At 38.1% G+C, this 15,006-nt stretch overlaps 2 protein-coding genes across 3 annotated transcripts in view; one reads left to right on the top strand and one right to left on the bottom strand.

The window, feature by feature from the left end:
- Nucleotides 1-200: 200 nt before the first annotated feature.
- Parp2 (poly(ADP-ribose) polymerase 2) lies at nt 201-10,148 on the bottom strand. The gene is made up of 16 exons (XM_005341401.5): nt 9,999-10,148; nt 8,764-8,913; nt 8,388-8,458; nt 7,741-7,791; nt 6,110-6,206; nt 5,602-5,677; nt 4,859-4,961; nt 3,832-3,994; nt 3,284-3,422; nt 2,289-2,352; nt 2,074-2,208; nt 1,687-1,814; nt 1,433-1,532; nt 961-1,059; nt 590-714; nt 201-474 (listed from the first exon to the last, which is right to left on the bottom strand). The coding sequence occupies exons 1-16, from the start codon at nt 10,036-10,038 to the stop codon at nt 315-317; spliced, it is 1,701 nt and encodes a 566-aa protein (XP_005341458.2). The 5' UTR covers nt 10,039-10,148; the 3' UTR covers nt 201-314.
- A 3,930-nt stretch (nt 10,149-14,078) lies between these two features.
- Nucleotides 14,079-15,006, top strand: part of LOC110597155 (E3 ubiquitin-protein ligase CCNB1IP1) — a 29,230-nt gene continuing 28,302 nt past the window's right edge. For both annotated transcript variants that reach the window (XM_078049910.1, XM_078049911.1), the window contains exon 1: nt 14,079-14,154. The gene's annotated coding sequence lies outside the window, so the exon portion shown is untranslated. The remainder of the gene's footprint in view (nt 14,155-15,006) is intronic.

Here is a 15,006-nt window from a genome sequence, read left to right on the forward strand (position 1 = left end):
AATTCAATAGAGAAAAGCATCTGCTCCCATTAGTGTCCTTCAGGGTACATGAGCTGTTACACTGTGAAGTAACAAGAACCTGAGTAATCTGCAACTAGCTGTGGGAGACACAGAGCAATGGGTATTTTCTACCCTGGAAATAAAGATATACTAATATCAGGATAAGTGCTTAGAGAAGTCAAGTCCACAGAAGCCAGCAGTGGATTTATGCTCATTTTATTACACAAAATATTAAAAAGTTCAAAAGTACAATGTCACTTATTGTCTTGCCTAAAGGTTATTTATATCTTCTCTGGTTTACCTAATATCACCATTCACCATAGCTGCAGGAAATTAAATTGAACCTTTAAAAGGTATCGCATACGAACCTGGTTGGGGTTATAGACAATAAACTCATTGTAATTGAGGGTATAACCCTCTGGATTCACAATTCCTGTATCGCTTGGTGGTCCTAAGGGCACTGTACTCCCATTCCTGCCAAATGGAAGAAAATGTCAACATCAGCCTTGGTTCAGAAATTGGAATGCAGAAAATAGAGTCTTATTTGTTTATAAGAAGTCTTCTAGCCCTCTTGGCTTTGAATACTTACAGGGTGACAAAGTGGGCAGGACTGGGAGCCATCTTGCCCAGCCCTTTTGTGCTGTGTTTGTCCTGAAGTAATCCCTCTGCCTCAGGATTGGCTTCTAGTAGCTCATTACACTGACCTAGAGCTACCTGCAAAGCAAAAGATCTCTGAATGCCTACATTCTACTAAGAATTAGGTGGCTCTTAAGCCAACCAGATAATCCCATTTGTATTTTCTTCCTTTACTCTAGTAAAGGAATCTAATGCAATGAAAATTTCAGGTGGTTCTTCTCAAGTCATCCCAGGTAAGTATCTTTGTTCTTGGGTCAAACTTGTCACTAGAAAAACACAGGAATTAATAACAAACTAGACATCACAGATTTGTTCCTGCCTTACCTCTGATAAAAGTAGCAGTCCTGTGTTCTTTAGGCGAGAGGCAAAGCAGTAATTGGCACTCTTGGAAGACATGTCAGCAAAGTAGATTCCTTTTCCAAACTGAAATACATAAACAAAACCAAGGTCAGCTGCTTATTAACTCATTACATTAGAAGGATGGCTCATACCACTGACTGTTTTCCATTCTCTTAAACACAATACAGACCCTTCTCTATTACCCTTCACAATTCTGTTACAGAGAGGATAGAAAGATTTGTAAATCTCTATTTTATGGAGAACAGGAAATCTATTTTTTGAAGTTTAAAGAAATAGGGATAAAGTAAGAGATAACAGGATTATCAGTGAGCTTTGGTTTAATTCTTGGGAAGAAGTACCACCTAAACCCAATCTAGAAAAACAAACAAAAAAGGACTACTGTATCCTAGTATGCTTTTCCCCTTACGTTCCATTCCAGAGTTTAATTTCTACTTACCATGTAACCTGTGATGGGAGCCTCAGGTGGGGCAATTCGAAGCCCATGGCTCAGAATTCCTACCCAGTTACTTAGCCTGGAACCATGCCATAGCAGCATCCTAAGAAAAAGCCATTATTATATTCTGGAGCTCTTCTGTAAACATAGGTCATAAATGTAAAAAAAAGCCAAGAGCTGCCTCTGCCACCCCTTGAAGTTCCTTAATTGTTATTTCAGAAAAGGAAATGTCTTCTGAAGCCCAAAGCTGGACTCACCTGTTATGAAGGTCCTCTCTGAAGGCTTCTCTTTCACCTTCCTTCTCTACTTCAAAAACATCCAGCAAGGTCATGGTATAGTCATTGTGTGTGGGAGCATGGGTAGACTGTAGGTATTGGGAAATCACCTGTGGAAAAGTGGGAAATATGGCTGCTGTGGACTCTTGAAGAGACCGGGCTGAACTGAAGAACTGGTGGTGGCTTCTGGTATAACTTGGCAGAACGTTTTGCTCCTAAATGGTCTATAAGGCAGTTAGAAAGAGCTCTAACTTCACAAATTCCTTGTAAAGAGAAATCCTGCCTTCTTTGACAGTTTGCTTTTTATCAGAAGTAGAGAATAATAGATGAAGCAAGGCTGGTCTTTGCAAATAAAACCATTTTTCTTACTTTGAACTCATAACTTTCATGGTCTAGAGGGTGCAAGGCACAGTGCAGGTTTCTGTAGTGTTGGTCTAATGGGTGTTCTGGGCTTTGCAGTTCTGTCTTCACCAGTTTAATGGCAATTTCAATGTCTCTCAAAGCCTAAGAAGAAAAGATATAGAATCAATGCAAGGAAACCTGGAATAAGAGATTTAATATTTCCCAATCCATATATACCTCACCTCTAGCAGCTGTATTTTGTCTGACAGTTCCTTCTCTGTCTGGATTAATGGAGGAGTGCGGAGTCTAAGGACAAAGATACAATCAATAATGAGCTATCTTATTTGTGGCTAAAAGGAACATGACTGAAAATAGCAGGCTAAAAATCAATCCTTTACAAAACAGATCTTAGGAACTGGGATTTCCCACTTGAAAGAGACCTATAAAGAGGTCCAGATATATAAAGAGATATTAAATATATACTCTGAGTAGAACAAAGGAAACTACATAGATTTTCACATTTGCGACTGCAGTTGAATTTCTTTTTTATGGGATCCTTTTAAAAATAAGCTCTGGTCCGGCACAATGATATAGGCTTATAACTCCAGTGACTTAGGATGCTGAGGCAACGTCAGTTTCAGCAATTTAGTGAGACCCTTTCTCAAAGTAAAAAAAACAAAACAAACAAACAAACAAAAAACCCCCAAAAAACACAAAAGATAAACATGTATTTTATGTATCTAGTATCATTTGAGTCACAGAAATGTTAGTGTAGTTATAGTCACCTTAAAGAAAAGGGGTGATATGTCTTGATAGTGTTTTACTTGGTTGGATAATAGCTAAACCCATTCTCTCTTGAGTTGGTAACTTCTGCTTGGTCAGAGATTATGGTTGTAGTCAGGCCAGGAGATTCCATCCCATATATTTTTTTTTACTTTTATTTTATTTATTTATTTTTTAATTTTTTTATTTGTTTTAATTAGTTACACATGACAGTACAATGACCTTGACATATCATACATTTGAATCAGATGGGATATAACTTCTCATTATTCTGGGTGTACAGGTTGCAGAATCATAAAACTGATTAAATATGTGATCTATAAATCATTTTGGCACTATTTAAGATGATAATTTCCTTAGGAATAAAAGATTAAAGGATTATAGCTACTGCTGATTTGATTCAGGGAGTATGGATAGGGAGAAGAATGAAGTAAATGAATAGCACAGTCCTTACCCAAAGTCATGTGGGATCCTGGTATAGAATTCATTACATGCTTCCAGGAGAGCTCGTCCGCACCGGCCAGCCCGAATACAATCCTCAATCTTTTTGAGAGACTGGTAACCTGCCTTGATTTGTGCTACTGTCAGCTTCCCTGTAGGCCCAATCACAGACAAGACTCTGAATTAGGTCTCATTCTGTAAACAATACTTACATCCGTGCCCAGCAAAGGTTCTCACCTTTCAACTTTGAAAATAGTTCCTCCCCTCACCTCACAACCTTTTATCTCAAATTTTGTTTTCTCCATTCAATACTATCAGCAAGCTTTAAATCATCATAGTAATGAAATATTCCATTAAAGAAGCTAGGATGGGGCTGGTGTTGTAGCTCAGTGGTAGAGTGCTTGCCTCGTATGCGTGAGGCCCTGGGTTCAGTCCCGAGCACCACATAAAAAATAAACAAATAAAAATAAAGATATTGTGTCCATCTACAACAAAAACAACAACAACAAAAGGAGCTAAGATGTATGAAGAGTGAATGTATGACAGAATGTGAAATCCTACCAAGCGGGGCTTTCTTTGTATCATACTTCATTTCAATCATCATCTCTTCCATGGTCTGGACATTACAGATTAACTTTACCAGCTCCTGTACACGAAGATCTAGCTGTGACTTTGGCTTCAAGGGGGCTTTAATAGATTCCTCTTGTTTTGTTTCATTTTCATCCTACAGAAAAACAAACAAAATCCACAAAATTTGAAAGGCTCTATTGTAAGACCCTGAAAGAAGTGTTCTACAGAGTGATCTTCAATCGGTCTCTGCTTGAACACAGGAACATTCCATTCTTAACCCAACTGGAATACCCACTGTAGTTAGTTACCTGCTAACTACCATAGCCTCCCACAGTTAATAAGGCCTTCTTGGTGGTCATTAAGCATATAAAGATATTACTATATATTAAATCTTCTGATTCCCTCCCCCGCCCCGCCCCCCATTTGAACCCAAGGCCTCATGCCTGCTAGGTAAGCACTCTATCACTGAATATGTCCAACCCTTTTTTGAGATAGGATCGTGGTAACCTGCTCAGGCTGGTCTCAACTATCCCAACCTTCTGCCTCAGCATCCAGAGGAGCTGGTATTATATGTGTGTGTGCCACAAGGCCTGGCTTTCTAAAATTTCTGTTTTTCATATATGTGATAGTTTTCAGTTTTTCTACTGCATCTCAGTTTGTGAATTTCTTTACAGTGGTACAGAACTAAAAATGAAGACAATTTTAAATGTAGTTCTTTCAGTTTGGTTATATATTATTACTTTCTTGGTCCATAACATTAGAATTCTGGACACAGGGCTTCAGATTTTTAAATAATTTTAGTAAATAATAGAGCAAAGATTTTAAAAGGCACATTCTAGCCTCAGTCTTTCTGCCCCTTTGAGATTATAGAGACAAGTGACAGTTACCCCTGAGGTGGGAAACAGTAATGACTCACGATATTCTGGCCTGATTGGTCTTGGACTTATATAAATCTTCCTATTAGACTTTACCCTGAGTAAGAGGAGACAGCTTTCCCCCCAAAGTAGTCAGCACTTACCTGAGTACTGGTGGAATAGTCCATCTGTAGCATATCATATTTTCCAGGCACCTTCTCAAACTTCTCACGATCCTCCCAATTATTTTTGGTTTTGTCAAGGAATCTGTAGAGTGCAAGGTAGTAAGAAGACCTTACAAATAAAAGTTTAGGAATGGATTTACAACTACTTCCTTAGGCAAAAGTCTCCAAAAATTTATTAACCCTCTCCCTCAGCTCCTTTATATCTCAGCTTTCCAAAAATATGAATCAAAGAGAAAAAAAAAACTCTGAAACAAAGGACTTAAATAAAATGAAACAAAATAAGTGGTGGTAGGGGTGAGGAGAGAATCCCTAGGCATCCCAAAGGTCCCCAAACACCACAGAAACTATGAGATTTAAAGTAAAAGATATCTATTCAATACCAATGAAACATATTCCCAGAGAATCCTAAAAGTTCTACTTTCATATGATAGGGAAAGTTCTCAAAATTCTCGCTTGATTTTCCCCACCCAAATGATGATCTCTACTTTCCCCAAATTACTTTTGTTTATTGTCAATTTAATATATTAGATTCTTCTAGTTTTAGTTAATTTCAAGGCTCTACATTAATTTAGTCACTAAGAATGCAATTTAGTCTTCTAATCACAGATTGTTAAAGTGGGAAAAATTCACATTCAGGCCAAATCACATTCATTATAAAATTTTTTTGAAGAAGAAGATCAATCTAAGAAGGGTATTTTTTGTACTCATTTTCTACTACTCACTTTTTCTGAAAGATTTCCTTGGCCTTATGGAGGTTGCTTGAACAAGCCACCAAACTGTGCTGCCCAGTTTTCCCAACTGCAAAGTAAATGGCACATATAATAATATGTTTTGTTCTGTACTTCAAGAAGAGTTTCCTAACAATAACAAACAAGTTATCAGTCTTCTCTGTTTATTATCTGGCAAATGAGCAGGAAAAGAAGAGAAAGATGAAAGCACTAGGGAACTAATTGTGTTGACACAAGTTACCTGCTAACTACCAGAGCCTATGAGCAGTACTAGCTGTCTAATCACAGGAGAGTTTTCAGCCTCACAGAATGCTTATTCTATCCAAAGGGAACTTCCTCATAAAGATGCCAGCCATTATCCAACTTCAAGAAGCCTAATTTGATTCCTAAGCCTCTTCGAAACTTCAGACCCTCTACTTTTCCAATTTAAACCCAGCTACTCACTATATGGCCTCTGGCTTTCTGAATGACAATGCATAAAATCTATAATAAAGGTCATTACCTCGGCCCCATCTCATCCAAACACTGAAGTTTCTCTGGGCATCATCTTCTAACAACTGAATAAGATAGTACTTGTTGTTGTTGAACTGAAGATTGGTCTATGATGAGTGAGAGAATAGAGAACATAAAAAAAGAAAGTTTTTCAAATGTAAGTCACATTAACCAATGATTCTTGGTCACAGGTGCTAGTAATTTCCATAAAGAAAAGGACAGCATGGGGCAAAAAATTAGATTCCTATAAGAATAAGGGTATAAAGGAAGAATAAGGTTTATATATTAAACTTTGGATTTTCAGCAATTAAAGTGGGGGCCTGGAAGCTTCCTAAAACCCTCCACCTAACCTCAATATCTTACATTATTGGCTGCTCCTGCTTCAGTTGACCTATGAACAGTACTGTGTTTTCCAAATCCTAATCCATTCCTTATAATTATTTCCCAAATGAAAACATTTTCTTTTCTTTTTTCCTTTTTTTTTGGTATTGGGGATTGAACTTAGGAAAACTTAACCACTGAGCTATAACCCCAGTCCTTTCTACTTTTTATTTTGAGACAAGGTCTCACTAAGTTGCTCAGGGCCTCAATAAGTTGCTAAGACTTGTCTCAAACTTCCGATTCTCCTGCATCACCCTCCTAAGTCTCTGGGATTACAAATGTGCACCACTGTACCTAGCCCAAATGAAAACAATTTTGATGCTCCATAGGTGTACAATCACTATGCTTGTTTGTTTAGATTACTTCTTACTCTGATAGTTCTTAGAGCTTTGGTTTGTCAGGGGCAGAAATTTGGCAGTGAACCTCAGAGTAGGACAATGTTGCAAGGGGACAAAGGATATCCACTGTCACATCTGTCTTATTCCTAACCTGATTTGCCTTGGAGACATTTAAAGAGGATATGAGTAGTATCTAAAAAGAGGTATTTGTAAGTTAGCAGTACAGTACTCGAAGACTGAACCCTGGTTATCAAACACTGCCCTTTCCTATCTCTACCTCCTGCCTGTTGACATAAAATCTTGAGAGCAGAAAGGGATATTAAGATATTTTCTGTTTGTTCATAATACTCAACATGGAAGAAACAGTAACAAAGGAATACTAGTCAGCTGCTAAAAATTAATGTTGAATCAATAAATTCAAACATGAAGTGGTAACTAGGAAATATAGTAACCAAGCAAATATATCATCTATTCAAAACCACAAAAATGAGTAAATAGAAAAGTTTATACATCTTCAATATAGGCCAAAGTGTATATACCACAAGGAAAATCAAAAGGCAAATGACAAACTTGGAAAACATGAGCAATTTATATTACAAATAAAAAACTATTCTCCACATATGTACAAGTATTCCCTAAAGCCAGTTAAAAAACAATATGAAACAAAAACCCAACCAACAACTCAGTAGATAACACACGAGAAAATATGAAGAGTTTATAGGTTCAATAAAAGATCTAAAGTTTGCAAAACAATCTCATAGAGGACTTCACTCTCTGGCAGAGTGTGTTAGGGCTGAGTACTCAGGAATCTAACCACAAGTAGCTAAAAGAAGGGACTTCAGAATTAAAGATCTGGGTATTGGGATGCTATCATTAATAATTATCAAGAAGAAATTCCCATAAATAGAATGGATGCTCTTACTTGATTTAGCATGACATCATAGACATCATTTCCTTCACAATACACATGAGCCTAGAGAGATGAAAAAAAAAATGACATTGGTATATTCTCAGCTCTGAGATCCAAAGTGAGGCTCTAAATTTTCTTATGCCTCAAGGCTCATTCCCCAGTACTATCACCATCTATCTTTCAGGCAAAGAAATGCAAATGCATTTTCTATACATTGCCTGCCATTTCTATAATGAAAACATGCTGTCTTTTTCTAATTACAGAAACACAACAGATTACAACTCAAAAGAAATGGCTCCAAAAGCAGCCTTTCTTCTATATTTTTCAAATCCTTTTCTATTCAACATTCACCCATGCCATTCCAGGGAAGTGTCTCATTAGACCAAGACAGTTTGCCTTTAATAATCATAGCATTTCCTGATTCCAAGAGAATAAAGTATAGAAGGGTGATGGTGACCCAAAAGGTAACCATGAGAACATCTTAAACATTAATCCCAAAGCTTACTACTCCTCTCATCCTTGGAGAAAATAAATCATTAGTGAAATTTTAGAGATAGTTTCTAAAAATGAATATTGGCAACATCCCAAACAGGAATCCTAATAACAAAAGAACATTGCTTTCAGACAAATTATGGAATGACCGTTCCACAGTCTCTCACCTTTCCCACCTTGGCTGTACACTCTGGGTCCACAGGGGCTTTCCCCTTTAACAACAAGGCTTTCACGGTTTCTAAGGAAAGAGAAACATGTACTACCATTACTTATATGGGAATCAAAAGTAGCTGTCATAATTAGAAATTAATTATAACTAATTTGCCATTTACAAGTAATCCTGGTCTTCTGTCTAGGTCTCAATCTACCTCAAATACAAGAAAATGAAGAATCAACAAAGTAGATCAATAATGTGGTATGCTCAAAGGATAGAGAAATCAATTATACCGTCAAGGAAGGAAGAAATGAATTGAAAGAACAACATATTACCCTCGCCCCTCCCACAGACTATCTAGCTGGCCCATGTCCTCCTTGGCCCACTACCTTGCCTGTCTTCTGTCCTGTTCTTAGCTTCTTCTCCAGCTGCATGATCCTTTTTCACTCCTTTTCTCTCACATGTTCGAGCTTTCTTGACAAGAGGAGAGTCTTCTGTTGTTGAGTTGCCATTGTTAACTTTCTTGGTTTCATTTGATGCTAAAAAAGTCAAGGGCAAGAACAATGAGAAAATAAGGAGGAATGAATACACAGTGAATTTGATCCTTTGTTGGAAAAAGTTAAAAAAAAAAAACTAATATGATTTGGGCCAGCTGTAGTAGTGTCTGCCTATAATCCCACTGATTCCAGGCAGGAGGATCAAAAGTTTCAGGCCAGCCTCAACACTTAGTGAAATGCTCAACAACTTGTGACACTGTCTCAAAATAAAAAATAAAGGCCTGGGACTGTGGCTCAGCGGTAGTGCACTTGCTTGGCATGTGTGGGGCACTGGGTTCCAATCTCAGCACCATGTATAAATAAATAAAATAAAGATCTATCAGCAACTAAGAAAAAAATAAATAAAAAGGACTGGGAATGTAGCTCAGAGGTAAAGTGCTCCTGGGTTCAAACCCCAGTACCAAGAAAAGAATTTTTGTAAGAGATGGTTTGGAAACTTACAAAGAAACAATAACAACTGCTACACCATCATTCTTAAAAAGGTCTTATCTTTGCTAAATTGCTATTGTAACCAAATAACATAAAAAAAAAGTGGAATCACAGGGCTCTTCTAAATTCATTGCTGGAGGCATGAGTGTCCAAGCTTGCTTTAATCTTATGCCCTAAAGCACTTCCCTGAAAATACCTACTCTTAAACCAGAAAATAGTATCTAATTTATAGAAAGGACCATTTAGAGAACATACTACACATACTTGGAGTTTCACTCTGAAAACTGTGACACTTCTTACCATAATAAATATCGAATCAAGATTTAATTGAAGCACTTATCCTTACTTAGTGATTCATGAAATAATGCTGCACCTCACAATTGTATGGCATTCGGTTTTAACAGTACTGGCACTACGTTAGCTGTTAGGTCCGCAAGCTTTTTGGACTTAAGAGCTGTAATATGAAAACAACAATTTAAAAAGGTTAGTACTAAAACTAGTTTTGGGAGTCAATTGCTGGTCAAGGGGAAGAGGAGTAGTGAAGAATCAGGGCAACACGTTCCCTTTCCAACTGCGGGGACTCAAGCATTCCACGCCCTAGGACAAAGCACCCGCGACCCAGACAACGCGCTCCGAACCTCGCCGTCGGCGGCCGCTAGTACCCCGTCGCCGCGCCATGGAGGTTAGACACTGATGTCATCAGCCAGCTTCCAGGAATCGCAGGGTCTCTGACACAGTTCCGCCCCACGCAGCGCGCCGGCGCCGAGACGACCAGGCGCGCGCGGGAAGACACTCTCTGCTATATTTGCATATCGCTGTGTGTTGTGGGTAGTTACCATGACCGAGAAATGGCTGTACAGATGGGAGCCTTATAAACTCTGCTTGTGCGGAGTCCCTTTCATAGGGCGGAGGGAAGCTCATCAGTGGGGCTACGAACTGAGTGCGTTGCGTCACTCTACCCCATGTCCCTTGGGAAGGTCTGAGACTAGGGCCAAATAGCGGCCCTAACAGGGCCCTCCCTGAACCGCGGGGAGGTGAGTTCCCAGAGAACGGGGCTCCGCGCGAGGGCAGACTGGGCAGGAGATGCCGAGGACCTCACCCTCGGGGTGGGGCCCGGCGGATGCCTCCTTAGCCGGAGCTTGGAACAGACTCACGGCCAGCCAAGTGAGTTCAATGGCTGAGGTGAGGTACCCCCGCAAACGGGGACCTCATAACCTAATTCAGACTACTCTCCCCCGTCCTCTTTTCTTTTAAAGGGGGGGGGGGGGGAAAACATGTGTTGGTAACTTTTTGGTCACGGGTTCCCAAACGGAATAAAAGGTGTGTCTGCATGGTTTTCCAGGCTTCATCTGAGTCAAACACAAGTGGGGAGCCAGGGCGTTAGGTATTATGCTAAAATGGTCCCCAGTAAGAAGAAATGAGAACTTCATATATATAAGCATACACACATACATACAGGAATGCTAGATAAAATTTTAGCAAGTCAAATTCAACAGTATATTAAAATGATGTAACTCAAGTGCATTTTACACCAGGACAAAAAGATGGTTCACATTGAGGCAGTTCATTCTTTCAACAAATATTTATTGGATACCTTGGTGGATTCTTGGGATAAAAAAGCCTTGCCAAAAGAGACATAGTTCATGTCTTCATAGAACTTGTAGTTGATACCGATATTAATCAAGTAATTGCACAAGCAAATGTGAAAGTATAACTGCAACATGTACAGTACTAAGGGAAATACTAATGGGGAGCAGACTGGGGAACTCGTCACTAAGGAAACGACATGAGTTGAATAGTACGAAAAGAATCATTGAGGGAGGAGGGAAGAGTTCCATGGCTAGAGAAATGAGAACCACGGAAAAAAGTGGTTCTCATTTAGTAAGACTCTGGAGTGAAACTGGAGAGGAAGTCAGTGCCCACAGCAAGCCAGGCTTTCCCTATCAAAGTCAGAAAGTTGTGCCTTGGTTTTTTTTTTGTGTGTGTGTGTATGTGTGTGTGTGTGTGTGTGTGTGTATTAACAAATGGACTAAATGCTAATATTCAAAAATAAAACAAAACATGAAAACTCTTAAACAGAAAATGGACATATCTTTTAAACCTGGAGATCGGTAATAGCTTCTTAAGACATAAGTCATTGAATATAAGACAAAATATTGGCGAATTTGATTATTGATATTAAGAATTATTGATATTGTTGGGCATGGTGGCAAGCTCCTGTAAACTCAACGATTTGGGAGCTTGAGGCAGGAGGATAACATAACCAGCCTCAGCAATTTATTGAGGCCCTTACAATTTAGCAAGACCCTGTCTCAAAAAAAAAAAAAAAAAAGATTTGGGAATGTAGCTCAGTGGTAAAGCACCCCTGGGCTCAATCCCAAATATTAAAAATAAACAAACAAACAAATAAATAAAACCTAGACATTTGATTATATTAATAATTTTTTGGGGCTGGGGTTGTGGCTCAGCAGTATAACACTCACCTCACATGTGCGAGGCCCTGGGTTGGATCCTCAGCACCACATAAAAATAGGTAAATAAAATAAAGATAATAAGTAAATAAAGTTATAGTTGTGTTCAACTACAACTAAAAAATAAATTTTAAAAAAGAATTTTTGCTCATCAAAAGATGTAAATTTTGTTCTGGGTCAGTGGTGCACACCTATAATCCTAGCTACTTAGGAGGCTGTGGCAGGAAGAGCCCAAATTTGCTGCCAGATTGGGCAATTTAGTAAGACTCTGCCTCAAAATAAAATTTGAAAAGGTCTTGTTGCTAAGTGGTAGGTGCTTGCTCAGCTTGGGCGAGGCCTTGGGCTAAATCCCCATTGTGTGTGGTGTTGGGGAGAACTTAAAGTTTAGGAAGAAAAAAATTCTGATTATTTGTATGTGGTGTTATTATGATTATTTAGAAAAATCCAGAAGAGACTACAGGGTAGTTTCAATATGAAAGCTTAATAGGAAACTTAATATGAAAGCTTAGCAAGGCTGATAAAAAATAACATGTAAAAATAAACTGTATATTTATAAAAGAACTTGAAGCAACTAGAAACAAAATTTCAAAAAAGCTACCATTTATGGCAACATCAAAGCATATCAAATACTTGAAAATAAATCTGAAAAAATTTAGTTACTCAATATATATACTGGATTGGGTTGGTTAACTTGATTCCATAGCAGGTCAAAAGCACCTGACAATTATGATCCAAATAAAGTAGAGAACATATAAAAGGCAATAATTTAAAAATATGAAAAATGTAATAAATATTGATAATAGCTAGTAGAATTTTCTTTGTGTAGTAGACCCTGAGCTTTAACATTCATAATCTCATTTAATGTGCATAATGAAAATAGAATATGTTTAGTCCTTAATATGATATGAGCTTTACATATATATTTTTTACAATTATGCCTGTGAGGCAGGTTGCTCTCTCCATTTTACAGCTGAGGAAATCAAACTGATATGAATAATTTCCTTAAACTCTGTAGCTATGTTACCTTTTCTGTAAATAGTTGTAACAAAAGTGTTTACATTCTTTGATTATTCTGGAGATTAAATAAAGTAACAAATATGAAGTGCTTATTACCATTTCCAGTTTAAAGTAAACATTTGATAAATGTAATAATTTTGACTCTCTGAATTACAATTAAATGTATAAATTATGAATCAACAAACTAGCATTTGATGCTGAATATTGGAATATTTGGAACATTCAAACTGAAGTGGATTGAAATGGATAGTAATTTCTAGTAAGACTGGTTAGGATGAAATTATTAAAAAGGAGGAATTACTATGAGTTAGAGTTGTATCTTTTCCTTTTATAATTCAATATAAAATATTAATCTTCATACTTCTAATATACACACATATTTATATATATTCTGTAGTATTTTTTAAGAATTATGATGAAAGTTGTGCTTTGAGTCCTCTAATTATGGCTTAAGAGGCAGTCCTAATAGAAGAAGGACATACAGTTTAACTGGAGGGGACTGTGAACAGTCAAAACAACCTCTTAATCAATTATGACCTTAGGGATTTATAACTCATACACCCATCGCATACACACATCGCCCTCTGATTGTTTATAGTCTACTTGGGGAGATAAATCTAAGGAGAAATTATGTAATAACAATAATAATAGCTAACATTGTTGAGTCCCTTGCAGCAAGCATTGTACTGGGTACACTATATGAGTTATTTAACATAATCCTCAAAATGGTCCTGGAAGGAAGATGTCATTCTCTTTTTATAGTTGAGGAAACTGAAGCTTAGATGTGTGCAAGTAAATGACCAAAGCTTGGATTCAAAATCAGCTAAGTTTAAAGCCACCCATCTTTTGCACTGAGGCTGTTAGCTTAAAGGTAAACCTGCAAATAACTTTTAACTGGATTGATGAAGACTGTTTATACTGGGACCTGTTATCTTGTGTAAATTAACCATGATGAGATTGCAAAGGATAGGAAGTTATAAAGGTATTATAGTTAGGATCTATTATAGTTAGAATACAATGGGCCCATCTAAATAAGAAGATGTATGAATAGCTCAAAACAGCCTCTTTTGCTTGTGCTAAGTGCATTAATCCAGAAGGACACAGGGTTTAAGAAGTTCAATTTAAAAACAGGTGCAGGAAGCATCAGTGGTCTATAGAGACAAGTGGGTGAAGGAGGGGTTGCATCTTGTCAGTACCTTTTAAGGTAAAGGAGGAGGGAATCCTCCTTGAACTCATTAGCCAATCAGGTTCGGAGGCCACTTCACAAGCCCACTTCCTGTCTCTCCCTCTCCGTTTTGGTGGGCTGGTGAGTATGCACTGAATTTTGCTCTCTAGTTGTTTTGGATTTCTCTTTATTTGAGCCATATAACCAGGTGGCAGGCCTTTATTCCAAGCCAGCACTAGAGTGTGGGAGAGTTGCAAGGCGATTCATTTCGTCTGTAGGGAGGTTGGGGGAAGGCAGTGAAAGGCTCTCCCTGGCTTGTTTCCACGTGGGCCTCTGCAGTACTGGGCTTTCCTGCCTTCCTCAAGACCTGGTGACTCAGAAACAATAGATTCTATTTCATGTGCAAAGTGCATGTATTCTTTGAAAATGTCTACCTTCATTTTGCTTGCAGGGAAGATACTGTTATTATCCCAATGCTGTTTTGTTTTATAGTTCCCTGGGTGAGGGGAGATTTTTGAGAGGTGTTAAGCTCAGTACATTTTAATTCTCTGGTGAATATCTGTAGGGCCCATGCTCTTAACTGGGTCCATGGGCATTTCTGTGGACAGTGACTTTACCCTGATCTTTGCTCAGAGCATTTCTGCTTTCTTGATGAGACCAGGCAGCAAACTCTTAAGGCAGATGATATTAGTGAGCCTAGTGAGCTCCTAGGACACATACTGTGCTGTGCTCCCAAAAGTTTAAGGTATGTTGAAAAAGGGACCCCAGTTTAGTGCAAACCTATATTCAAATTCTAGTGCCACAGTTTACTGGTCCAGTGACCTTGGAAGAGCCATGGAGCCCTCTGGGCTCACCTTGGGAAGATCAAATAAAAATATGTAAAAGCCAGGACCTAGTTGGTGCACAATAAATATTAAGCATCTTCTAGAAGTAAACAATATATATTTACAATAAATATTTTGAATATCTTTTTTCTTGTAAAAAGTTTTGTCT

The sequence above is a fragment of the Ictidomys tridecemlineatus genome, chromosome 5 (assembly GCF_052094955.1).
Source record: "Ictidomys tridecemlineatus isolate mIctTri1 chromosome 5, mIctTri1.hap1, whole genome shotgun sequence".
In the NCBI taxonomy this organism is placed as follows: domain Eukaryota; kingdom Metazoa; phylum Chordata; class Mammalia; order Rodentia; family Sciuridae; genus Ictidomys; species Ictidomys tridecemlineatus.